The sequence below is a fragment of the Mesoplodon bidens genome (assembly GCF_964165515.1).
Source record: "Mesoplodon bidens genome assembly, chromosome: 9".
NCBI lineage: Eukaryota > Metazoa > Chordata > Mammalia > Artiodactyla > Ziphiidae > Mesoplodon > Mesoplodon bidens.
Genome location: NC_138166.1, coordinates 85,806,690 through 85,832,695, shown reverse-complemented (window position 1 = coordinate 85,832,695; position 26,006 = coordinate 85,806,690). Strand labels below are relative to the sequence as shown.

Below are 26,006 nucleotides of genomic sequence, written 5' to 3'. Positions count from 1 at the left end.
ACTCGGACACTTCTATCTCTCTAAGACTTTGGATTTCTTCCAAGGAATTTCTGGCAACTTAACTTTATTTAATATGTGGACTACCAGTGAGTCCAGGTTTCAGTCAACCAACTAAGAAAACAATTAGAACGACTTCTAGCTGCTTGAGTCAGCATATTGATCCAAATCTCTGGAATGCATACCCATATTGATAAATTCAGCCTGATAGAAAACTATGATTATCTCTCTTTGATCTAGCATGCTCATATTCTGTTAACCATACATATTTGCTAGAGTTTTTGCAGATATTTTTTTAGGGTGGAAGCCTTCTTCTGGGTCAGACTCAATTGTATTTGTCCTCGTGGGCATCTGACTTATTACAGGTTTGAAAAAAATGAAGAGTGGTGGAGGTGATGAAGGGATATGGCTTTCTGTGTCACCGAGCTCCAGTGAGGTTATTGAGTTTTCAAGCAAGGTGGGAACTGCGTCATCAGACAGGAGAAGAGTGGTTGAGTCTTCCGACAAGCGAGTTCCATTGCAGATTGAGCTTTATCGAGACTCTGACTCACCTGCACCCTCTCATATGTAACCGCTACACTTCTCAAGGTCCTGTTTTCAAGTAAGAGACCTGGTGAGGCTATGAACTACACTAACGCTGTAATTTGGCAACTCCTGGGATCAGACCTGTAAGTTTGTCTTTTGGTCTTCTCGGCATTTTTGCTGCAAGCAATAAGAGATTCCTTTACTGTAGCCTTAGAAAATCTCTGATTTTCCAGTCTCTGCTTTGATAGGAGGATTGAGGAATTAGAATTTGTTATTGTCTCCCTTTAAGCCAGTAGTTTTCACTGGTAGTGATTTTTGTCTCCCTCGGGGGACATTTGGCAATATTTGGAGACATTTTTGGTTGTCACAACTGGGAGGGATGTATGTGTCTTACTTGCATCTAGTGGATAGAGACCAGGGGTGTTGTTAAACGTCCCATAATGCATAGGACAATCTCCCGTAACAAAGAAGTACCCAGCCCAAAACGTCGGCAGTTTTGGGGCTGAGAAGCCGTTTTCAGCTCTTTGCCGTAGTAGGAAGTAACCACGCCACCCAACCTCCCTTGCTGATATTCCCCTCTGCAATCTCACTTTTTACCAGAAAGATACTCTGACATGATCAGTTATAAGAAGCACCATTATTTTATGAACTACTAAGAAGGAAAAACCACCATCAAATTGATTTTTAACACACGTCCTTTTATGTGTGCTCTTCATATTCTTCTATGGCAGTAGCCACTCAGTCCTGCCAAAGCCACTTTATGGGCACTTAATTCTAGATGGCAGGCGCTACTGTGACTGCTTCTCCATGAGATGCTGTAGGATAGTCAAGTCATTTCCCTTCATACTTGCAGAATTCCAGTTACTTTTAACCCCAATAAGGTCCAATAACTAACCCTCGAATTTCTGTTGCCCGCAATCACGCCTGATTCTCGTTAGCAAAATGTGTGTGTGTGTGTGTGTGTGTGTGTGCGCGCACATGTGAAAGATATTGGGACACTGTCTAGCTTATGGAGGAGCTGGGCTTGCTGAAGACCACATTCAGGGCTACCTTTAACATCATCCGAGTCAGGCTTACGGAACTTGTGTGAAGAGGCTAGTGCTGCTCGCCAGTGCCAAGCTCCAGGTGCTGTAGCTTTGGCTGTGGATGCTCGCTCTAGCATCACCTCCACGGCTGCTCACACTTGAGCGTGGTTCCACTGCTCCTGCCTCAGGGTTCCCCATAGTCTACTGCCCCTTTACGCACTGGCTGGGGTGGAGTTGTCTCATTCATGGCAGTTGAGTGCGTGCTTGTGCTCTGGTCACAAGGGAGGCTGGCATTTGCAGCATCTATAATAAGAGGCAAATCCCGCTTCCCTCAGTCTTGCTGTGTGGGGAATTCCCCAAGCATAGAAAAATGCTACAGATTCTGATTGGCTACGAAGAATGGCCAAAGTCCCCTATGCTGATTCCCACCATTCTCTCCCTTCTGCTCAAAACAGAAAACCACGAATCATCCTGGCCTCTCCTCTTCCCCTCCCTTAGTAAGTACATCAGCAAGTAGTTGATTCTACCTCCAAAATACAGTCTTGAATCCATCCTCTTTTTGGCTCCTGTGTCAATGACTTAATACAGCTGACTAGTATCCACTTCATCTGGATTACTGTAACAGCCTCTTTAATTTCCATCTCCATATCCATGTCCCCCAAAGCAGCAAGAGTATGTTTCTTTGTAAATCACCTTATAAAACTTGTTTGCTTTAAAGCCTTCCATGGCTTCAGTGGCTTTTTTTTTTTTTCCCCCACTTAAAATAAAATCCCCTATCCTTATTTTGGTCTAAGGAGGATGATCTTTTGTCTCATTTTACATAGGATACAATTTTTAAGAGCGCTTCCTTTTTATTCTCAGAAGGGTATGGTTTAGACAGCACGTTAGTGTCAGTTTACCTGTGAGGCCCTGAGTTTTCTGAGCCCTGCTCCTTTCCCCCCTCACTCACTGAACTGCTCTCAGACTTGTCTTCTCTGAGCTCTTGTCCCTCCTTTGGCAACTTGCAGGTTCTTTCCTTCTTCCTGGCACACTTTTCCTCACATTCTTCACACAGCTCTCACCTCGTTGTCCTTCAAGTCTTTGCTAAGTGGTCATCTCTGAGAAGTCCTTCCTTACCTTTCTCTCTAACAGCCCTCTCCCCATGTTCTCTGTATCATTTCCTTCTTCATTTCCTCCGTAGCGTCACCAGAATTTGACATTGAGTTGTCTGTCTATTGTTTAATCTCTGTCTCTCCCACTAGAATGTAAGCTCCCTGAGGGTATGGATTACATGTGTCTTACCCTTGTATCCCAGGGCCCGAACCTGTCACTTAATGGTTCCTTCAATCAATCAATAAAAGGCCTTCCTTCCCTGACCCCTTGACAAGGTTTGAGCTCCCATGCTAGACACAGTCAGAGCACTGTGTACTTTTCTTCCTCAGCGCAGTTGTACTTAAATGGTAATTTGTGTAATTTCACTTTACCAGTTTCTCCTTCTAGCTACATGTCCAGGGGAACAGAGGCATGTTCCTCTTGCCATGCTGAGAACAGGGCACTTCAGTACGCATGAGTCTGTTGAGTCTTCTGCAAGCTCATGGGTCTGGGAGAAGGAGGTGATGATGGTTCTCTGCTGGGGTAGGGAAACCTTGAAGGGCGAGTGCCTGGGGCCGGATGGGAGAGCAGAGAATTCAGTGCAGGCTCCCACACGCAGTAGGACTAGCTGCTTAGTCCTTCTCTTGAGTGGAATTTCCCTTGACTTCCTCTGCTTCCCTCTCAGTCTCCCTCTTAGAGGCTTCTTGAACCCCAGAAAAATCTGGGCACAAGGACCCAGACCCTTCAGCCAAGACAAATGGCAGGGATGGGAGCAAAGCCTCTGGATCCTGGGGAAGAGTTGGAGAAATGGGGAGAGAAAGACTTCCAGCTAATACCCTAGTTGATTCTGTGTTGTCTTTGTAAACAGAAGTCAAGCCTAGTGGTGAAACAGCTGCCGAAGAAAGCAAGCCAAACACACTTCCACCATCCAGTGTTCCAGACACAGCCAAACAAAGCACAGTCCCACCATCCACTGATAAAAGTGTGACTGCATTGGAGACCAAGGGAAGCACACCCACGACGCCTAACACCTCAAGGGCAGTGCCAACCTCAGCCCAGCAAAGCACAACTGCAGCAGCCAGTGGCAAAGATGAGAAACCAGCCACAGGCAACTCTGCTATAACTACTAAAGACTCAAAGGATTCTACAACCACACCAACCACTGTCTCGACAAAACCTGAAACCACAAGCAGCCAGAGTGGAATTAAAAGCAATTCAGCTAAATCTGGAACCCAGAGTAGCCACAGTGTGACCACAAGCAGTGTGATCACTAAGGAAGGAAATCGGGCAGCCTCTGACCCTCCAACTGAGGGTAACACCTCAGTCATCATGTCTGCTCTTCCTTCCTTGCCCACCCCAGCAAGCACTCACCAGCCTAGCACCGTCCCTGTGACTTCGGTCCCTGTGACTTCAGAGCCTGCAGGGAGCTCCTTCGAGGGACCAAACAAAATTACAGCAGCTACAAGTTTAGGCACAATGGCGGGTCCCACCTTCACGACGCAGGGGACACTGACCACACTAAGTAAGTAATGCCTTTCTTTTTTCAAGCAAAAAGAAACTTTCAAATGCTTATGTTCTGTACAGTTGCTGGAGATTCATGCATATTCATATTCATGAATATGCACCACCTTCACTCAGCCGTTGGTTTCCCATTTCATAGCCGCTGGCAGAGCTGTGTGTTCCGATGAGGGCTCAGGGTTTTGACCTGCCTAGTGGAGCATTTACTGTTTTTTTTTCTTAAGTGCTGGTCTTAAGCCAGTAAATTAATTTCCAAACTCACTGATGGATCGTGAGCCTCAAGATCATGACCCAGGTCAGATCTCTTGAATCAGAATTTCTAGGCGTGAACCTGAGCATCTGCGTTTTGAGGAAACCTCCACCCCCCAGCCCCGCAGGTAATTTGGGTGTGTGGTGAAGAACTAGATAGCCACAGCACAAGGGCACGGTGGTCACCTCCTGCATAAGAACTGGTGCTCTGAGTTGGATAAACCTGGATGCCAGTCCCTGCTCTGCCACTTGTTAGCGTGTGACGTTGGGCAATTCATCGAGTTCCTCTGAGACTCAGTTTCCTTGTTTATAGAATAGGGATAATTACAGTACCTTCCTCACAGAATTGTTGTGAGGATTGAAAAAGAAAGTACCTTTGAAGCATTTAGGAGCCTCACAGGGAGTAAGTACTCAGTTAATGTTAGCTTTGCTGCTGGCATTGTCACTGCTGTTGATACTTCTTCTGTTGGGTTCCTACGCTGGCTCATCCAATCTGCTCATCCTGTACTAGGTTATGGGAATTGACTTCATCTGCCTGCCTCCTCCTCTTCATAGCCTGCCTCCTTCTGTTTGTGGTCTATGTGGGGGGATAAGACCAAAGAACCTCAGAAAACTAGGAACAAGAAAGCCTGTCTTGTGGTGTTAAAGGTACCACTCACCTTTTCTCATAAACTTTGTTTTCCCAATTACAGCACCATGGGTTGCCTCACAAGGAACTCAACACACCTCCAGCAAGATGCCAGCTGTCACTGGCACCTCTGAGGCTCTGCAGCCTACAGGCTCTTCATCGGGACTTGGGACCACATCTCCTGCCAGGGCACCCACAAGCTCCATCACTCATATGGAGTCAACTGCCCCCCAAGGCTCCAGTGTCCCTTCTCCCACCTCAGTAATTCCAGCAGGTGTGGGACAGGTGAGAGAGCCCAGAGTCGGAGAGAAGGGACTCCAGGAAGAGCATTTCTACTCTTCCCTCCCCAGGGCGCCTGGGGGGTGCTGTGAGGAGCTGTCATCATTCACTCACCCTCGCTGGCTTTGCTGGACTCTGGCCTAGACAGCATGATAGCCAGTAACACACCTGGCTCTCCATCTCCAGCCGGCCACACTCCCAGCTTGCCCCCAACTCCTTATTTGCTGTCACCCACCCAAGGGAGGGAGGGAGAAGGCAAAGAAAGACAAGACCTCGTCAGGCTCAGCCTGACCCTTAATCCCAGTGGCTTCTTCCAGATACAGTGCGATTCTCCCGAAAAGCTGAATGAGAAGATGCTCGTCCTGAACATCTCGAAAACTGATGTCTTGAAAACCAACATCTGTGTGAGTACCTTGCTCATCTGAGCCACACTCTGATCTACATCCCCAAAATGCTGTTTAGCAGTAGGGTCACGGAAGGTGGAAGGGAGTGAAGTGTTCCTTCCAGAAAGGAGCAGAGAGATGTTTTCATTTTCCTGCTCTTGTTTTTTCCTAGTAGGACAGGACGTGGTCCCTTCCCATCTTATGGAGGGTCAGAGCCAGGTTCAGACTTCTCTAAGGGAAGCCCCGCCCTCAGGGCTGCCGCAGGGCCAGGAATCTGGGCTTTCACTTCTGAGAGTCTGGAGACCCCAATCCTGGTTCCTGTTTGCTTCTAGTTCAGGATGTGACTTTGTTAAGTCCATCTCTTTGCGCTTCAGAGGCCTCAGTTGAAAATGAGAGGCTTAGTCTGCCTAACTCTCCCTGTTCTAGTAGTCTGTGGTTTTATATTTCCTGGTCCATGTGTTATCTGATGGCCACCCTCTAACCTAGGGGAACTGTTGCCGACAGTTGTCTTTCCCCTCAGGGGGAGTTGTTTGTGTATTGTTTGGGGGAGATGGTTTCAGCACATGTGTGAGTAAGTTTGCATGTGTAGCATTCAGACTGCCAGTCTCCCTAGGATTAAGGGCTTTAGTCTGGGGATGTCTGCCGCAGAGCCTTCTCAGTAGCTGAGGCCTGAGCGAGTGCTGGTGATGGATGGCTCACTGCTGCCCTCTCCTGGTCAGTGGCTATTTTGGCAAACACCCCATGGAACTAGAATAGGATGGAAAACTTGGGTTTACAGTACTTTTGTACCACCTATTTTCTGCAGTTGTTTCCTTTTGGGTGTCCATTTTGCTGGAATTTTCCAAGTGAACTATAGAAAAGCTAGAGTTTTAAAAGGGAGCAGTGTTCCCCTAGGGTTGGGCTTATTGGACAAGGTAAGAATCACACTGATGCTTGCTTGGCCTTTCTTCCGGCTCTCTTTTTGGCTGAAACTTGGCAGGGGCATGTTTGGTGGTAAGAAGCGTTCTCTTCCTTTGCTGTGAATGGAAAGAGGAAAGCCCTGGATCTTTACCTGGTAGCAGGTTGGGGAATTAGTAAGCCTAAGGAAATTCCAGGTAGAAACCCAAGGGATGGTTTGTGGGACAAGCCATATGGAGTCCTTTTCTTCATCTCGGTACCCTTATTCCATACTCTGGTCAGAGACACATCAGTTTGGGGTGTCTCTGGATGATGTGGCAGGGCTGGGTAAAAGCTGCCCACACTTTGCTTCCTCACCCTCAGCCTTAAAGCCAGCCAGCCACACCCTTTCTGCTGAAAAATACAGAAGACGCCCGTCTAAGACGTCCTCGTGCATCTTCAAGATACTCCCAATTTCCCCTGTGCAGTGATGGCCTCGCCTTTCTCCCGTCAGCCTGTTTACGGTTTCAGGGTCTTAGCCTAGGGGACGGGCACATGTGTTTCGACTTTGGGATGGATAACCTTGAGCTGAGAGCCAGGGCTTCCCCTCCTGAGGTCTTTGAGCTCAGCATCAAGGGCTGGCAAATGGTAGGTTCAGAGAGGCCTGGCATCTTCCCCACTGGCAGTGCCTCCTCAGGTCCTTCTGGGGAGAGAGATGATGAGGGGCAGGAGGTCGTGATCCTTAAGGAGCTCTGAGGGAGAAAGCGGCACTAGGGCGAATGGTATTGCTCAACCACGATGAGATAAACAGGGTAAGGAGACTAGGGGGAGAGCTCCACGTGAGGCAGAGAAGGCAGGGGCTGGCCCGGGAGGACAGCACATAACTCAGCACTCCTGGCAGGCCTGGGAATGGCACCAGCCTGTGGCTGGAGAAGGGAGTAAGTTCACAGCCGACAACAGCGTCCTCCTGACCTTAGCTCAAGGGGTGGCTCCACAAGCCTAGGCTGCTGTCGGGATCCCTGAGGAATTACCTGCGGTTTCTCCACAACAGAATGCGACCGCTTCGAATGACAAACTGGTCACGCTTTTGTGCCGAGCAGCAAAAGCCTCCTTCAACCCAGCTCAAGATCAGTGCCATATACAGCTGGCACCTGTTCCAGAAATCCAGGCAGTGGCAATCAAACAAATCACTATCTGCAGTGAGTTGAGGGCAGGGGTGGGGGGGGGATGGGGGAGGTTGAGGCCTGTGTGGGGTGGGAGTGGGGTAGGAGGTGCAGGAGCACAAGGATGGGTCAGTTGTCAACCCCTGGCCACCCGAGAGAGACACCACTCAGGGGACTGAGATGCAGGATGTCCTCCTTGGTCCCTTACCACGTCACTCTGAGCTAGACCACTGAAGCGGCATCTCTCCCTCTCCCCCTCAGCAAAGCTCTTTCCCACGGACGTTTATGAATTGCTGAAAGACAAATGGGATGACCTAAAAGAGGTAAGTGGATGCCCCCCGTGTGCTGGCACAGACCGGGTCAGGGGCCTGTCCCTTGGAAGTCCACGCTTCCCCGGGTCCACTGTCTCTGTCGAGGAACCTGTGATTTGCAAGCATCTAGAAGATAGGAGGGTAAGAGGGGACAGCAGGGCGGTAGAATGGGTTCCCCCCCAAACCCCAAGTGGAAGAGCTCATAGGTGAGTGGGAGTTCTGAGAGAGGGTGACCCGGAACCTGTTTTCTGCCACGTAACTTTCTCCTTCCTGGCCAGGTGGGAGTCAATGACATGCAGTTTGAGGGTCAAGGACCACCAGAAGAGACCGAGGACCGGTTCAGCATGCCCCTCATCATCACTATTGTCTGCATGGCATCCTTCTTGCTCCTGGTCGCGGCCCTTTATGGCTGCTGCCACCAGCGTCTCTCCCAGAGGAAGGACCAGGTGAGGACTTCATTCCACTAGCCGGGAAGCAGTCCAGTTCACTGGATGACTCTCACCCCGTTATTCCCCTATTAGAGAAAAGCGAGGGGGCCATGGGCCCTTTCTGATAGGCAGAGGTCATCCCTTGTAGGACATGGAAACTTGCCTGGACAGTTAAAGAGGCAGCGTGGTGAAAGGGAAGAGCGTGGGCTGTGGAGTCAGGAAGACTGGGGTTACGCCCTAGCTCTGCCTCCCATTATCTGGGTGACCTTAAGCAAGTCATCATCTCTGAGCTTCAGGTTTCTCATCTGCATAGTGGGCATAATATCCACCTTGCAGAGTTGCTCTGAGGATCCACTGCTATAAATGGGCTGACGCATACCTGTCTAACCAGAAGTTCTTTCATTTACCTTAATAGAATTCCCTCATTACAGTTCCACCCTGACCCATGGTTCTCAACCCCGGCTGCACACTGTGGAGAGTTTTAGGAAAAAAAACCCCATGCTTAGCTTCCTCACATACCAATTGAAACAGAATTTCTGGATCAGTATATTTGTTAAAAGCTTCCTGGGGGACTGTCTTGTGCCACCTAGGTTGTATCTTAGGTAAAAATGGAGAGAAAGTACTATCTCTAGATAGTTCCCATCTGCAGCAGAGATAGCTAGAAGTTGTGCTGTACCCATCTTGCTCAGGCTTAGAGGAGAGGTCCTCAGTCACTCGGCCAGATGGAAGTCATTTTCTTACAGTTCGTTCCAGTTCAATGCAGCAGGGTGAAGAGGGTCCTGGAGAGGAAGGTCTGGTGGGGAAGGAATGGAGGAAAGAGGAGATTGGAGGACTCTGGAGGACAAAGTCCATCTCCACTGATGTCACGGATTTGCCACCAGGGCAAAGGTGAAGTGAGCTGGGCATTTTAGGATGTGGGGCAAGTTCTTATCTCAGACTAGCCCCGAGGCAGGCCAGTAGTCAGGAAGGCCTCCAGGACCACCTGTTGTTCACCTTAGCCAAATCGGGGTTCCTGGATTATAGGGGTACAGGTGTAATATTAAGGCTAGAGCAAGGCTAACAGCCCTCAAAAATTACCCCTTTTTCTTGGGTCATCTCCCTTACTCTAGCAACGACTCACAGAGGAGCTACAGACGGTGGAGAATGGTTACCACGACAATCCAACCCTGGAAGTGATGGAGACCTCATCAGAGATGCAGGAGAAAAAGGTGGTCGGCCTTAATGGGGAGCTGGGGGACAGCTGGATCGTCCCTCTGGACAACCTGACCAAGGATGACCCAGAGGAGGAGGAAGACACACACCTCTAATCAGGTCTGCTGGTGGCCTCCGATGGTGCACAGAGCTCCAGCCCAAGCGCCTCAAGTGCCATGTGGACAGGGGAGGAAAATCCTTCCCCTTCGAGGGAAAGACTGGGGAGGGAGAGCAGACTCGGAGGGTTCCCTCCCCCCAATCCCCACAGGCCTTAATTTTTCCCTTTTCAAGCTGAACAAATCACATTCTGTGTAGAATCCTCTTGTAAAATAACCCACTAGTGCCTGAGCTCAGTGCTGCTGGGAGATCAGGAAAGAGCCATCCAAGGGACTTTAGAGACCATCTAATAGAATCCCTTCATTTCACAGATGAGATGACTGAGGCCTAAAGAGGGTAAAGTCAGGGTCACACAGCCATTAGGTGACAGAGTCAGGATGAAAACAGATCATTCAGTGCAGTGCCCATTGCCACCATGCCACGCTGCTGTGATCACCTATGCCCTCCCTCCAGAGCTGCCCTGGGCAGGGGGGATGAAGCTGCCAGTCAGTGGATGGGATGGAGGGGAAGGCAGGGCCAGACCCTGTTGCAGTGGGATCTGATTACTTGAAAGGATGGGTCCCGTTTTCTATCTCCTACGCCAGCCTCGTCCGCCAGTGTTCCTGTCCTCTGTTCTCCCCCCTCCCTTCACTCAGTTTTCACCCCCTCTCTGTCCCAGGGCCCCTGGGACTAACACAGGTCATTCATGATCTTGAACCCCTTGTTCTGGAGTCTAGTTTCCTGGCATTTGCTTATGAGATTGGGACTGACACAGCACACAAGGCTCCCAGTATGAACAAGTCTGCACATGGGTCCATCTACAGGTGAAGAGAGAAAGGGAAGCCTTTCCTCCCAGGATGGGTCCCGGCCCACCTCCAAGGCACTCCTTGAAGAGACTCCCCGAGTGCTGCTTCGGTCTCCCATTCCCATCGGGGACTAAGGTCTGCAGCAGCTATTGAAGGCAAGGTGTTCCTATTTCGTTGTCACTGCTCAGCCGATGCGATGGGGTGAAGACCCCAGCTCGGCCATCCCCGAGATCCAGCGTGAAAGAGCAGCTTTAGGACAGAGCTTCCTGGTGCCCAGTCAGCAGAGAGGTGTCTGAATAGACAATCGATTGAAACAGCAGGAAGGATAGGCTTCACTTTCCATATCATAGGAAATTCAGGGGCTTTGCAGGTTGCTGAGAGTTTTGTCTTCTTTTTTAATCCAGAACTCTGCTGCCAAAGGCCAAAGCTCACATCGTTGAGACATTTTCAGTTAGATTCCATTCTTCTGTGCACAGGGCAAGAAAGGCCTAGATGCATAGTGCACTGCAAGGTGCGTAAGGGACAGCCCGCGGTCCTGGACTTCTATTCCCAGTGACCTCTCACTGTCGGGGCACGGAGCTAGGGCTTGCTGTGTCCCCTCCTCTGTGTTCCTAGTGGGGCTGGCTGCCCAGCGCTCCTGTAGGTTCTCGTGGCATCTCAGGGAAACAAAATGCCGACTGTTGCCCAGCGGAGGGGTTTTGAGGGAGCTCAGCAGGTAGCTGCTACGTAGACGGCAGCTGAGGGCTGGGCATTGTGAGGTTTCATCTGATTTTCTGAGAAGAAGGAATCCTGTGTGGAATTTTGAACTCTGCCCATGTTCTCTATTGATCCTGGGCATAAATTCCCGGGCATAAATTCCCTGGAAGCTACTAGGAAGATGCTTAGGAGAATGAAAATGGTCACTTCAGGACAAAAAGCCAGACCCCTAGAACCTAGGGGCAGTCTAAGCTGCAACAGTTCTGATAAAATAGGCTATCTGGTTTGGGATAGGTTATTTTTTTTAAAGGAGAGGATCAAGAGGAAGATCTATGTCCTTTCTTTGCTGCCTAATTCCCGCTTCATAGCCTTTAGCCATTTGATACCTAGGAGAAAAGGAAGGCCAGAGGTTCAGGTAGGACCCGTGAGTTTCCCAAGAGCTAGAAAGATGCTAAGCTAACAAGGATCCTAAAGTATTTGCCCTGATTCTCTACTATTTGGAGGTTGGCAGGATGGAGAATACCAGTTTGAGAGAAAATAGAAGAAATACTGTTTCACTGGGAAAAGATCTGTTTGCTTCTTTCCTACCCAGCATTTGGTTCTTTCTACCCATTCTATCGTGGCCACTGTGGGAGAGGCCAGACTAGATTACTCCTTTGCTGATTCCGGGTCACATTCCAGCAGCTAGGTTAGACAGAGAGAGCAAATATGTCTCTGCAAACCAATCAAAAGCCACAACCCCCAGGCCTCTTGGGGAGAGAGATGGTGACGACTGGCAAGGACCAGAGAGTAAAAATTATGCTTGGTCAAGAGGAATAAATGTGGCGGTGTCCAGAGAACCTTGAAAAGCTTTGGGCTGGTTCAAAGGTTCCCTTCTTTTGATGCATCCAAATTGTATTGCTCCAGCCTTTTAGGGCAACTTGCTTTGGCTTGCTCTTGACACTAGCTAGGCACCTATATCAAAGACCGTTATTGCCATGTATCTGTAAACCCACATCTTTACTGGGTTCTGATGCTATCTGGTAATTCAGATTCTGGGGCTGAGAAGAAGAGAAGAGAAGAGAACCAGGAACTCAGCATGACTTGAAACAAGTTATGCCAGAGAGAGATTATAAACTCTATCTCAGTGGCACACTGGTTTCCCTAAACGTCATAAAAGACCAGAAGCCATGAATCTGATGACTGGACAAAATCTAGTGGGAAGCACACTGTTATGTGAGTGGGGAGAGACGCAGCAATGCTTATGAATGGGGTACAGAATATTCTTTGCATTGTAGGACAAAATACAGGTTTAATCTAGTCTAGACACAAGATTCTTCTTTCTCCTCTTGATAAGGAAAGCTAGCAGAAAGTTTATTTAAACCACTTCTTAAGCTTTATCTTTTAGACAATATACTGGAGAAACTTTGGAAAACAAGTTCAAGCTGATACACATATACGTATTTTTTGATAATGTAAATACAACAGCCAAATGTTAATACACCCTGCACTGCTCTGAGCAAATATACTTTGAAAAAACACTTGTTAGCTAAGAGAGAAGGCTTTTTTTCCCCTCTAAACAGGAATGTAAATGTCTATTTTACTGGAAATAATTTTTTTTCTTGATGAAAAATGAAATATAAGACAGGCTGATGACAAAGTGTCTGTCTTGCAGATTGGGCATTTTTATTTTTAAATATGATCCTCATCCCCTCTCCATAAAGTCCCAGCATGTTACAGTAAGGGTTGGAGTCAGTACACACTGGTTGGAAAGTGACTCTCTAGTCATAGGGAGAGGGTTTTAGAACCCAGTCCAATCTTTTTTAAAAAAAAAACAAAACAGAAAAAGAGCCTGAAGCCCAGAAAAATAAAGTGACTTGGCCAAAATCACTTTTAGTGACAAAACCGGCTTAAAACCTGGGTTGGAAGACCGTCCAGTGCTGTGTGCCTCAGGAAGAATCAACAAATTAAGGACTGCTAATTAAGGGCAGGCACCAGAATGACACAAAGGATAGAATTCCCTTCTGGAATCTGCAGCAAGGCTAGGGAGAGCATGAAGACAAAAATAGGAACCTTACTGGTCTTCTATACTTCTGAGTTATTTAGGTCTAAGGCTTAAATGAATAATTCTTTTCTGCTAAGAAATAAGTTTTGAATGAGCTTTTACATATAGATCTGAGTAGGACTAAGGATCAAAGGGAACAAGACAGGGGAAAGCAGGGAGGGGCAAAAGTAAAGCAATGTCTTTCATCACTGTCATTAGCTGATTCACTCAGGTTTGGTGAAAACCCAACACTGAGTGAAAGGAGGGGATTACTATTTGCTCTGGGTCTTTTTTAAAATTAGTGAATGTTAAGCAGTTTGCCCAGGAGACTGGGGGAGCATGTGTCTTAGTGGACAGGGGTCTAAAGTACACTGGAATTTACTGAGAAACTTGTTTGTAAAGACTGTACTTAATTATTGCCGTTTTCTTACAAAAATATATTTTGGAAAATTGTATACTGTCAATTAAAGTGCTTTTGTCTAAGCTGGTTCAAGTCCTAGTATTTTGCTCTGATTGGCTTCCATTCTTCACTTGTGCACGAGGCTCATCATTGAAGCCCCTGAGGACACAGTGCAGCAACCTCTGCTCTTTGTTATGCCTCTTAACTATGCAGGTCCAGACACACAAAGAGAAGGACGGAAGCTGAAAGGAAAAAGGGGATCCACAAGTTCTCCAGATTATCTCAGGCTGCTCTAGTGATTGTAACTGAAAGGGCCTCATTTTCCCTCACAACAGTTTTACCAATGCTTTACCCTCTTCCTTCCCTCTACTTTTGCCTCAGATAAAATAGTGACTCATCCACCACCAAAGATCCCAAGGGGGCTGCTGAACCCTGATCAGGTATGAAAACACTGGTGTAGAGACAAGGCAAATAAAAATACAAAAAATAAACAAACAATTCTGTTCTGGCCCTGTTATGCCAATAAAAGGACCTGTTTACTTGTCAGAAGAAGCCTCTGCCTGTCCCTTACCTACAGACATAGTGAAGACGAAGGAGGTTCAGGAAAGGAATCGCTCAAAGACGATTCTGATTCTCTTCATCTCCTGGGGTGGTATTATCTATTTACATGTTTCTGCACTGCAAGAAGAAAACTTCATCATTCCCGACCTGCAGAAGGGAAAATGTCAGGTGAATCTGGTCCACATTCATAGTAGGTATACAACAGTCTCTTCTTGCCTGGCATCTTCCAGTTCACAAAACATTTCTTACACATCTTATTTAGGAATTGTCACCACTCTACCAACAGGGAAATTGGGTACAGAGATTAAGGATTCTGAGATCACACAGCTACTTAAATGGTACTGCTAGGCCTTGAATCTACATCTTTTCCCTCTTGAGTCCTACATTCTTTTCTCAACACCACATCAATGCTCGAGTTCCATTAACAACAAAGTACATTTCTAGAATGCAACTACTGTTACAATATGATTTTCCTTTCATACAGCAGTTCTGAAAGCAGTTAACATCCTTAAGGGTGGGCCAGAGGTATTTTGAGGTTAACTTCAAGAGTGTGCCAAGGATACAGAAAGGAGTACAAGTACCAGGAACTCAGGCAGGCCTCTGGCCATGCTCGAGGCACACTGTTCTAAGAAGAGAATGACTCATAGTTTATCATGGTCACAAAGACCTAAGACTCCATTCTTTTCCTGAATAGGTCATTCCCCCTGCTCCCTGCCCTGCCAACCAAAAGGCACTCTCAGTTGTCATTTTTAATTTGTTATGCCTCTGTCACTCATAACCCCCCATTTTACAAGCTCCCTCCCAAACCACATATTTATTTTGAACCCCAAGGGGAAAAGATAAAGAATAGGACTGGCTACTATAATTAACAGGAATGATACTAAGATGGCTAGTTATTTTTCAATGACCTTGGCATTTTATAGATTAAAAAGTCACTGGGATCCTAGCAAACAGGATCTGCTGCCAACACTTACTTAAAATTGAGAGAAAGGCAAAGGGGTGGAGACTGTGCCCAATGCTACACAGAAGTCACTGGTGGATCTGGAAATAAGCCTAGGATTCCTGACTCCTGCCCTGGGTTACCCATCCTTACAGCCCAAGTTCAGAGGGCAGGTATACAACACGTGCTACAGACATTACCAAGTGTCCTAATCTCCCATTTTAGGTTTTGCCAAACATCAAACTTACTAGCACAGCGGTGGCCAGACCACTTCTACTATAGCTTTTCTCTCTTTCTTCCTTGTAATGTTTCCAGAAAAGATATAACTGACCGCCTTTGCTTTTCCTAGGTGAGAACCCAGTGGGAGAAAGTCACACTCACTTGACGTGGGAGCAGCTGGCATCTCAACTGTGTTAAATACAAAGCCCTCTTTGCTTATTGCTCCCTTCCCACCAGATGACAAATACATCAAGGGAGAGGAGGTGATGACCCACATTTCCATCCTTTTGAGTTAATTCTCTGGAGGATTAACCCAGGAAAGGCCAATTCCTTACCTTATCACTGCACATCGTTTTCCTGTTTTGAACACAAATGTTACTTCTGGGCCATGCTCAAAGCACACTCTAGAAATGAAAGCTATGTGGTAAGATGGATTATTTGATTTGTAAAGTGAGAAAACGTAATCCCTACTTTGAATAAAATCATTTGACAACTAACTTACTGCAGAATGCAGGGTCACACACAAAGCCAAGAATATGTAAATCAGATCAGGAGATGAAAAGGGCCAAGAGGAGAGCTCCTTGTTATTGAGAGTCTGTCTGGAAAGCTCACACAACTCAACCCGGACAATCAATTATCTTTGTTTGGCATATTTCTGAGTTTATTTTTTTCAAGGTTCAGCCCTTAAAATTTCTTTCCTTCTTTGGGGACAGGGATCCAGAATTTTCCCAATCTGTGCAACACCTCCAGGTTCTCTCTCTTTACTATCTTTTCTACAATTAATTTTCTATTTCAGTTCAGTTTTTTCTTCTAGTTCCTAACCTGTACAAGGCATGTCCCCCCTCAAAGAAAACCTGGGAAACACAAGTCCAAATTTACAAAACAGATAAAATAGGACTGGTCATTAATAGCAGATTAAGAAAACACCATTTTATGAAGTCACTTACCAGTGCTCTTTAAAAATGGAAACTTCTCCTAGAAACTTCGTAAGATCCACCAGAACTTCTTTATTTCAACACTGTCTCAAAGAAAACAAGGTCTTTCTAGAGTACATATTGTTTGCCTGAATCAAAATCACCTTTCTGAGGGAAAAATATTAACTGCAAAGTATGTAAACATTTAAAAAGCTGACTTCAAAAGTAGTTTTATGAAACACGAGACATCTTGTAGTGTCCATATATAACTTTTTATTAAGAAAATGAACAAAATACATTCTTTCTCCATATGTACATTACATACAACATAATTCTACAACTGCAATTGTTCAGCAGATCACTTATTTATTCACAAAGCAGTGTTAACACATTCACCAAACCTGGGATCAGAACATTACTTGTACTAAGAAACAAAACAAACAAAACCCTAAAAAGTCCATACAGATAGGGCAAAAGTAAGATAAAACAGAGAGGATCATGAGGGGAATGGGGAAGATTATGGAACACACTCAACACAGCCCAACGATGACTTAGAACAATAATGATGTTGGGGGACACCTGATGCCCCAAAACATTTCTGTTTAAAAATTACAACTAGCTTATGCCAGCTGTTTCAGATTTCCCTCATGATTTCCTTTCTGATTTAGGTACTTGAGGATACAGAAGAGGAGGGTAAAGGAAGGAGTGGAACCCTGAAAGGTGGCAGTTTTTTCCTTCACATATTAAGAAAAGGATTCTCATGAAATATAAAACTCTAAATCTTAGCTGGTAACCAGAAAAATACATTTTTTGGAGAGACATTTGTTAAGCACAGTAAGGGAATTCTTGTTTCAAGGACTCCTTATTTATATACTTACGTTCATTTCATCTGTTTTACTTTGCTCTTCTCTGCTTTTCCTTTGGCCTTTGAAAAGTACCTCATCCTTTTTAGGTGTGAGTTTAATTATGGTTATATTAAAAAGTCCATCTAAACAGAAAGCTCTTCATGGGTATGAATATGCTCCAAATGTCTATAATGGTGCATAAAGGGCTTAAAAATTCAAATTAATCTTAGAGATAAAATTTCCAATGACCTGAACAAGGCAGATCCCTATAGCTTTTGGGTAGTATCTTACATCTATAGTTTAGGCTTAAAAGATACATATCAACAGAATTATTTTCAGACTGTTTGTCTAGAAAAGGGCAATGCTTTAAAGGAATATAGTAAAGGTAGAGAAAAATGCTTGCAGACAATAAGGAATGGCTGTGTCAATGTTTTTTTTTTTACTTTTTCTGGCCTTTACCATGTTGGATAACAGAAGGAAGTCAGGAAAAATAAAATTAGTAAGTCTCACCAGTTAAATACTAGTGGCTTTCCTTCTTCACACTTAGTAATTTCCTAAATTTCTATGATAAACATTTTTATAATCACAAAAATCAATAAATGTTATTATTTATTTAAAAGTCCCATAAAAGATGTTTAACACTCTCCAACTTTCAGATGAGCTGGTTGCTGGAACGCCATGTTTCCAGTCCAGGAGATGTTCTAACAGAGAAGGAGCTATCCATAGCGTTAATAAGCAGACCCAGAAGGACAGACAGATTCTATTGGCTATGGATGGAGCTGTACCTTCCTCCTCAACCTAATTTGCAGTCCAACTTTGGTTTTGAGGATCTATCTCTACCTAAAGGGATCTCAATTTCAGGCCAATTAAGTATACACACACACACATACACACAGACCCACCCCATCTTTCCATTGAAAAGGTGGAATCATGTTTGTTGCCAAGAACAACACAAGAAAAGGAGGCCCTAAGCTTTCCTGTACTCTTCTTCTGAGGCTGCACACTCAGCTGTACATAGATTTTGAAGTGGTGACAGGGAAGAAATCTCATTAAAAAGAAAAACCTATCTCCATAAAAGAATCTGCTCATAGAAAAATGTCTCATTATTTTGCAATATCTAAATTGAGCTATACATAAAAGAAAATTAATACTATACTATTTAATTCATTCAATTCAAAAGACATTTTATGACAAGTCAAAAAAGCAAGCTGGCTTGAAGAATAACACAATCACAGCATATCTTGGTCAGGCTAAATGTAATGCTTAAGAAAGTGAGTCCACTTTTATTTCTCTAAATGGGTGGTTTACAATTGAGGGAGAAATCAGTTTACAACTGGTCACCAAAATCATTTTTCTGGGAGAGGAAAAAATATCTCAAAAAGGAGACCATGTGCATGACTTTTAAAAACATATACCTTCCCCATAGAAGACTACTTGCATTTAAACTTTTGGACTTTGATATCCTACTATCAAATTTGGGGTTGGGTAGACAATTACTTTAATATGTCTTATAACTTTGTATACAGTGCTCTTACAAGTATAGTTAATCTGTAGGTGTAAAATTAAGCTAAGCCTTTATAAAGGTGCAAGTACCCTAAGACTTCTAAAGTAGGCAATTTAAAAAATGTAAAGTTAGTATGCTAACACATATATATGGAATCTAAAAAAAAAAAAGTTCTGATGAACCTAAGGACAGGACAGGAATAAGGACGCAGATGTAGAGAATGGACTTGAGAACACAGGGAGGGGGAAGGGTAAGCTGGGACGAAGTAAGAGAGTAACACTGACATATATACACTACCAAATGTAAAACAGATAGCTAGTGGGAAGCAGCTGCATAGCACAGGGAGATCAGCTAGCTCGGTGCTTTGTGACCACCTAGAGGGGTGGGATAGGGAGGGTGGGAGGGAGGTGCAAGAGGGAGAGGATATGGGGACACATGTATACATATAGCTGATTCACTTTGTTATACAGCAGAAACTAACATAACATTGTAAAGCAATTATACTCCAATAAAGATGTTAAACAAAAATAAAAAAATATATTAAAAAAATGTAAAGTTATACATCTCTGTCCTCAGTTTCCCCCCCTTTATCTTAAGAAGGAAAAAACAGCAAACTACAAGGCAATGTGATCAAACAGTCACTTGCCAAACTCTGATGGCATGGTCCTGATGGTATAAGATCCTCTCCTTTGTTGCAAAATGAATTTATACAGCTCTGCCAGTTGCAATGGAATTGAACTTATTCTAAATACCTTCTCTAATTTAATTAATCACTTCACAGATGTGGAGGAAACCTAAAGAATAAACCAAAATTATTAAATACTTCTACTGCCAAGCCCAGAACACATGTATTTCCTGGAAAAGTAGAATAAACAGAGACCCTTTGGATTATGTATAATTAATTTATTTTAAAACATGGAAACTAAATTGATGTCAGTTCAATTCTGTATGGGTTAGAAGTTAAACACGAAATGACAATTTTCTTCCTATTTTAAAGGGTTAGAAAATGAACACCAACCAAATGACACTAGCTAAATTGTAACAAAGGCTTTCTTGAGATTTGTTAACAAAGGAGAGAAATTAAGCTCAAAATTGGCTACTTCAGGAACTCCTTAATCATGCACACAGGCCTGTTCAGTATATCACACAGTGTTTTTCCTTCCTGCCAATTAATCTGGCATTCATTAAGCACTGAAGGAAACTGAAGGATGATGATCTCCTTGGGCTGGTATTTGCGTGGCAGGCAGCTCAGATATCCAAACGAACCGCTGTGAATGCTAGCATCCCAGATGGTACAGAGCTGTGTTGCAGCAAGAGCTTAAACTCCATAAAAAAGCAAGTCCCCTGGGAGCCCAAAAACTGCATGTTAAAATGTTTTATTGCTGGTTTTCCCTCTGAATCCTTATCAAGGAATTGGCTGTACATAAGAAACTGATCACCTAGTTTAAGAGCTAGAGCCCATTACACTGGGTTTTCTGTTTCCAGATCTCTATCAGCTACTTGGGAGACAGTAAGGAAAGCAACTAACCAAGAAATGTTGCTTTCCAAAGACTACTCAGAACTGAGCTTTGATCCCTCTTGATAGTAGTCGTCTTCTCAGCACTGCATTAAATTAATTTAGGGTTAGAAATGAAAGCTTTCTTTCTCATTTAGATCTGTGGACCTTCAAATCCATGAGCAAAAAACTCCTATTCTTCCTTCTTTAACATACGCTCATTCTCCTCTCTAACAGAAAACACATAGTGATATGGTTTCCCTCAAGGGCATCTCTCTCTGCCCCATGAGAAAATCTGGTTTACCATAACCTCTAATGACTCCTTAGGTTTAAGTGCTATAAATCTATTGTCAGAGGATTTAGCTAAGAAAAAAAAATAATGGAAACAATTCACAGTATTTGTGGGATAGGAAGAAATCAAGGTTTAAAAATTATGTATAAATAAAATCTCTTAAGATAGCGTTTTTTTTTTGAAAGATAAAAAGAGCATCTTGTGAAGAAATCAATAAACTACAATCCTGAGTCCTTCCCATCAAAACAAACGGTGGCGACATCATTCAGCTGATCTAGGTGGCTCCTAACTAATTATTTCAACAAACGTTGAAACTTCCATCTTCAACTGAAACACCTCTAGACTAGAAGTTTTGGGCAGCCAATGTCATTTCAGCATTAATACAAATCACAGGGAGATGTAGGCCATAGTCAAAAATCACAAAAGAATAATGTTATTTGACTAATAAGGAATACAAAAATTTTGAAAGAACCCAAAGATCTAATCTACAACTACTGTCATATGCAGACCCTCTATGATTACCCCTCTAATAACTATGAACTTTTTCTGAGGGAGCCTGCATATCTTAGATTAAGGACTATCTTAAGAATTTAAAACTTAGTGCAAGTTCAGGCCAGAATTTCTGCAAAAGGACGAAATTACATACGAACATGTATTTTTTAAGAAAAGAAGGGTTACAAAGGGTATATTTTTTACAGCTAGATGACGTTGTTTAAAGTACACATTGTAATGATCCCCTCATAGAAATCACTTCAAACCATAATTCTCAACTGCTTTGCAACATTCAATCAGCTAGAGAGTTAACACAACATTCACCCAGGAAAAAATTAGATGACCCACAATTACCCAATGAATTTCATATTGTGTTAAGAATAATTATAGGGTAACTCCTTCCATGACACTGAGTTTAATTCAGAAAATAAAATCAGAAACATACTCCTTTCTAAGTGCTTTTTGATTCATTAAGCATCATTCTCAATCTCTCACCAATGATTAAGTACCTCAAACTAATTTTTGTTTATAGATTTTAAAACTGTTTTATTACATGAAACTCTGTTAATGTATCTCTAAATAGCACTTTTAAGGCAGATGTGAAAAGATTCACTAGAAAGATAAGCTAACAAACCATTTATATTCAAGACATATTTCACCAAAGAATGCAGTTTACAATCTTAAACAAATCACTGAGCTCTAAAGCCAACAAGCTTTTCTGTGATAAATCAGTGTATTAACTTTCTAATGTTTTCTATCAGTTTTTACTTATTAGACGTGGATAAGTCAGTTTTAATGAAAACCAGGTCTGAAAAAACAATCTTGCTAAAGGTTAATACTGTCAGCTTTAGCACAGTTAGGCACCCAAATCTGAATTCCTTTGCTTCACAGGAGATTGATATATGTGAATTAATCAAGCTGGCCACATGAGGTCTCTGTCATTCCACAAAATGCAACTGCATTTTCAAAGTATCTTGCAAATCAGATAATTAATTTCTCATGAGGTATAAGCACTGAAAATGTTAGAGATCTAGTTTACTTCTAGTTTAAATTATTTCTAGTTTATTATTCTGGAATAATATATTCCACTGGAAAAAGGAGAAATGGGGATGAAACTGAAGCTAGTGATAACGACACTGAGCAAATTGTACCCCACTAACTAATGCATCTAAAACCAGGTGTTTCAATCTGGGGCTCACTAAGCTAGAATGAAAGAATTTTTAAGTAGTAAAGCATAGATATTTGGCTACTTAAATAATGTGTATAAATACCAAATTAGATTATTTAAATTATAATATAGTGCTGGAATACTTGGAAATACATGTAGCTCCTCACTAAATATATAAACAAGTTTCATATCAGGGTTCTGATGTCGAAAGAGAGCAATGTGTCAATCTTGGTCACGGATATAATGAAGCTTATATTCTCCTGCAATCATTACCAGCAGTGCCTCATTAAAGCCCCAGGGTACAAATTTTGACTTACCTAGTCAATAACTTCCTAAATACAGTCTATGTCACTTAAGCAACCCTAAACAGTTTGCTATGACTCAACCCCATTTAAACATGTTAGTGAAAAAAAAAAATTCTGTAAGTGAAGAAAAGGGAAAAGGTTCCACTTAAAGTGAGGAAAGATAAAATTAGAACAAGCATGTTTAGAAAACAACCAGTAGAGAGTCAGAGAAAAATAAGAACAAACAAAATCACTGAGTTCAAGAACTGAGTTTCCTCCAAATATGGAATCTAAGGAACGGAAAAAAATGACCAAAAAAGCACTATAAAAATAAACGGTGGAGGGAAACAGAATTTCATTTGGTTACTTTTTTTTTTTTTTTTTTTTTTTTTTTTTTGCGGTACGCGGGCCTCTCACTGTTGCGGCCTCTCCTGTTGCGGAGCACAGGCTCCGGACACGCAGGCTCAGCGGCCATGGCTCACGGGCCCAGCCGCTCCGCGGCATGTGGGATCCTCCCAGACCGGGGCACGAACCCGCGTCCCCTGCATCGGCAGGCGGATTCTCAACCACTGTGCCATCAGGGAAGCCCTGTTGTGGTTTTTGAAGTGCCAGAATTCACAGTGAGCAGAACTAGAGCTTTTACATTTAGAAACTCTTATCAAGTTCTTTCCTATCAACGTGTTTCCACGAAATGAGTTCAATAGGCTACAATATTAGCAATATTAATATTTTATGTTCTTGACTGTCAAGGAAATCTTTTAATGAAACTGCCTAAGTATGTAGGTAGATTCTATTTGCTCACCTGTAAAGTCAACTGGTTATTCTGCAGCTACACAACTTGGTACTTACTGAATTATGTACTGTATCTTTCACAAGGTAAGGAACAAATCTAATTGTTTAATAAATCACTACTGATCGCTTTGGGGTGCTTGGAAAGCCAAGCAGCCCAAGATTCAAGCCTAGAACTAGGACAAATATACTTCTGTCCTTCCCCCAAAGACGTGAAACCATGCAATAATGACAGACTGAAGAGGGACCTCAAAGTCTCATTCCTATACATGAGACTTTTCAAAAGTGCAATTCAATTTCTTCTTTCTTTGGTGAGGCCTAATCTTGCTACTTGGGGACACAGTAAATTCTCTAGTCATTCACTTGGAAGAGAGACTGGACTCATGGACATTTATTATACTTAGCCTGCTTTAACCATGGTGGGTATCAGTTGCATACAGCACACTTTTTGAGCAAATGTAAGCACTGGCCAGGTTTAGATTTCCTATGCTGCATTCCACAGCACCTCATGGAACAATACATACCACCACTCCTCACAAAAAAAGGAACAGTGGAAAAGCCCATCTGCCTTTCTTTTAGTTTAATAAAAAATATTTGCACCATTATTTTTCTTTTTCTCCGTTAAAAAAGCCTGGTCTATGTGTTTAATGAAAAGCCTGTCAGCTGTATTCCACTGGACAACTACAAACCATTATTCTTTAAAATATAGTATATAGAAGCAGATGTAGGGAGCTAATGTGTATGAAAATAAACAAAAATGTAGCTCTGGAACCCATCCTCCCAAATGAAAATGCTACAGATAGCACATGGAAGAAATCGAAGCCCTGGTCCTGCACAGCTCTACCAGGGGAAAGAGTCATTTTCTTCCAAAATTACTACAGAGATATCAATGAACATGCTAATCACAACTAGAATCCTCCCGCTGGTAATTTTGAGAGTGGCTCTTTAAGGTTCTGAACTGTATTCTCTCCTCAGTTTAAGGTTTCTGTGACTCAAAGCTTTGTAATATCCACTATAAAATATATCATTATAGAAATACTATATACCAATCTCAGATAAGTGTGGGGATCAATCTCAGGTTTCACTTTTTAGTTCTATGACAAGGAGCGTAAATTAGAGCCCCCTTCCTCCTACTGTTTAATGTAATACAAGACTCTAGTCAACAGAGACACATATATCACTTAAACATACATCAATTGCCCTACAGAACTATATACTGTTAAGAATGAAGAGGTAAACAAATGATACGTATCACTTACAAGCAGCTGTGTGACTCAAGGTAAAGTGAAATGGGAAGAAAGAAGAAGAAAGGCCAAACAACCCAACAAGAAAATTCCAATTCTTGTAGCACTGCGTCTGTGAACAGTGCTTACTTGCCCCAATTTTATAAAAATGAAATAAAAATCAGAAAAGGGTATACTGCCTGATTATTTTTTCTTTTATACTCATGAATTCTTAAAAGTTAAAGTAATAAAATATATATATATATTTAAATGGGAAGTATACCGATTTCACTTTATTAGCCTTATTTTGGAAGGGGATGAGGACTATGGGGTTGAGGTCAGGTGTGAAGGAAGAGGGTTAAAATTTGTGACAGCAAAGATCCCTTCAAAATTCTGGTGCAGTCCTCAGTCACTGTAGCCTAATTGTCAGTCAACAGAGTTGAAATCCAGAATACTGAAAGCAGAGACTCCTGTGCTCCATTTCTGTCCAGGTACTCTTCAGTCACAGTGTGATGAGGTCCACCAGGTTGCCTTTAGGAGGAGTCATGCTGTCAGGAAAGAAATTTACTAAGGTGTCAAAGAGCTGAGTTCTTTGAGCATAGGTGTGATCCACATCTGAAAAGCCTGGTGAAGGAGAGATATAAAGAAACTCATCCACTGTGTTTAAAACTCAACATGTAACAGAAAAGCAGCAATGTATAATGGAAAAACCAAAACCAAATCAGGCTTTGAAACCAGACAGACATGGGTCCTGATCCCGGTTCTACTACCTAGCAACGGTATGATCTTAGGTAAGGTAATCAGCCTTTCTGCAACTGTTTCCTCAGCTATAAATCTGTGATGATCCTGTTCATGTCATAGGTTTACAGTGCAGATTAAATGCAATTAGGTGAAAACCACCTAGCAGAATGACTAGTACTTTAGAAACTAATATTGATTTCTCTTCTTTTTCTTATAAGCATTTTCCTCTTCTAGTCCACTGAGGAATTTTCATTCCTCTTTACTGACTTTTTAATGCTTTTGAGCAGTAAACATTTTTTGATAATAAAAATATAATCAAAATGAAAGGGGTCTTTAGAAAGTAGTCTAAAATCATTAAGTCCCAGAGAGCTGCAAGAAGTCTCAGAGAACTGAGTGAAAATACAGACAGCTGAGGTTAAGAAATACATCTATAATAAACAGAACGATACCTGGCACATAGGAAATACCATGTATTTATGGTACTATGCATCAGGCTCTATGCTAGGCACACATCATGTGAAAAATAGAGAGCAATGAACTCCTTTTATCTAGATGAATGTCCTAGTGAAAGACATTCTAAAAAGGCTAAGATCGTTGAACCGTAAGATTTTTCCCCCTTAATATCTAGTAAACACTTAATTTTCAAGTTTACTCCAGCCAAGGAAATATTCAGTGAGATGACTCTTTCCTTTAGTCAGCCAGTAGTAATAGTATTGCTCCCCCAGCTGCTTCAAATTTCTTATGCACATATGAAGAATGAAAATGAGAAAATAAACAAAGTAGTCTATTGATTTTCCCCATTCCTGAGATGGCTAACTGAATATGAGAGGCCTACTGAATGCCATCAGAAACAGAAATAGTGCCAGAAAGTTCT

General features: G+C 43.1%; 2 protein-coding genes across 8 annotated transcripts in view; one reads left to right on the top strand and one right to left on the bottom strand.

Annotated features, from left to right (window-relative positions):
• PODXL (podocalyxin like) overlaps positions 1 to 13,748 on the top strand; it is a 41,242-nt gene extending 27,494 nt beyond the window's left edge. For 2 of the 4 annotated variants that reach the window (XM_081243435.1, XM_081243434.1), the window contains exons 2-8: positions 3,487 to 4,140; positions 5,078 to 5,298; positions 5,610 to 5,696; positions 7,603 to 7,750; positions 7,976 to 8,037; positions 8,304 to 8,471; positions 9,563 to 13,748. In XM_081243435.1, the coding sequence (XP_081099561.1) occupies positions 3,487 to 4,140; positions 5,078 to 5,298; positions 5,610 to 5,696; positions 7,603 to 7,750; positions 7,976 to 8,037; positions 8,304 to 8,471; positions 9,563 to 9,760 (1,538 nt within the window). In that variant the 3' untranslated portion in view covers positions 9,761 to 13,748. Of the gene's footprint in view, positions 1 to 3,486; positions 4,141 to 5,077; positions 5,299 to 5,609; positions 5,697 to 7,602; positions 7,751 to 7,975; positions 8,167 to 8,303; positions 8,472 to 9,562 lie in introns of all 4 variants that reach the window. The other 2 variants (XM_081243433.1, XM_081243432.1) reach the window with 1 other exon arrangement.
• A 2,807-nt stretch (positions 13,749 to 16,555) lies between these two features.
• The window catches only part of MKLN1 (muskelin 1), a 357,278-nt gene continuing 347,827 nt past the window's right edge, over positions 16,556 to 26,006 (bottom strand). For all 4 annotated transcript variants that reach the window (XM_081244929.1, XM_081244928.1, XM_081244927.1 and 1 more), the window contains one exon: positions 16,556 to 25,015. In XM_081244929.1, the coding sequence (XP_081101055.1) occupies positions 24,894 to 25,015 (122 nt within the window). In that variant the 3' untranslated portion in view covers positions 16,556 to 24,893. The remainder of the gene's footprint in view (positions 25,016 to 26,006) is intronic.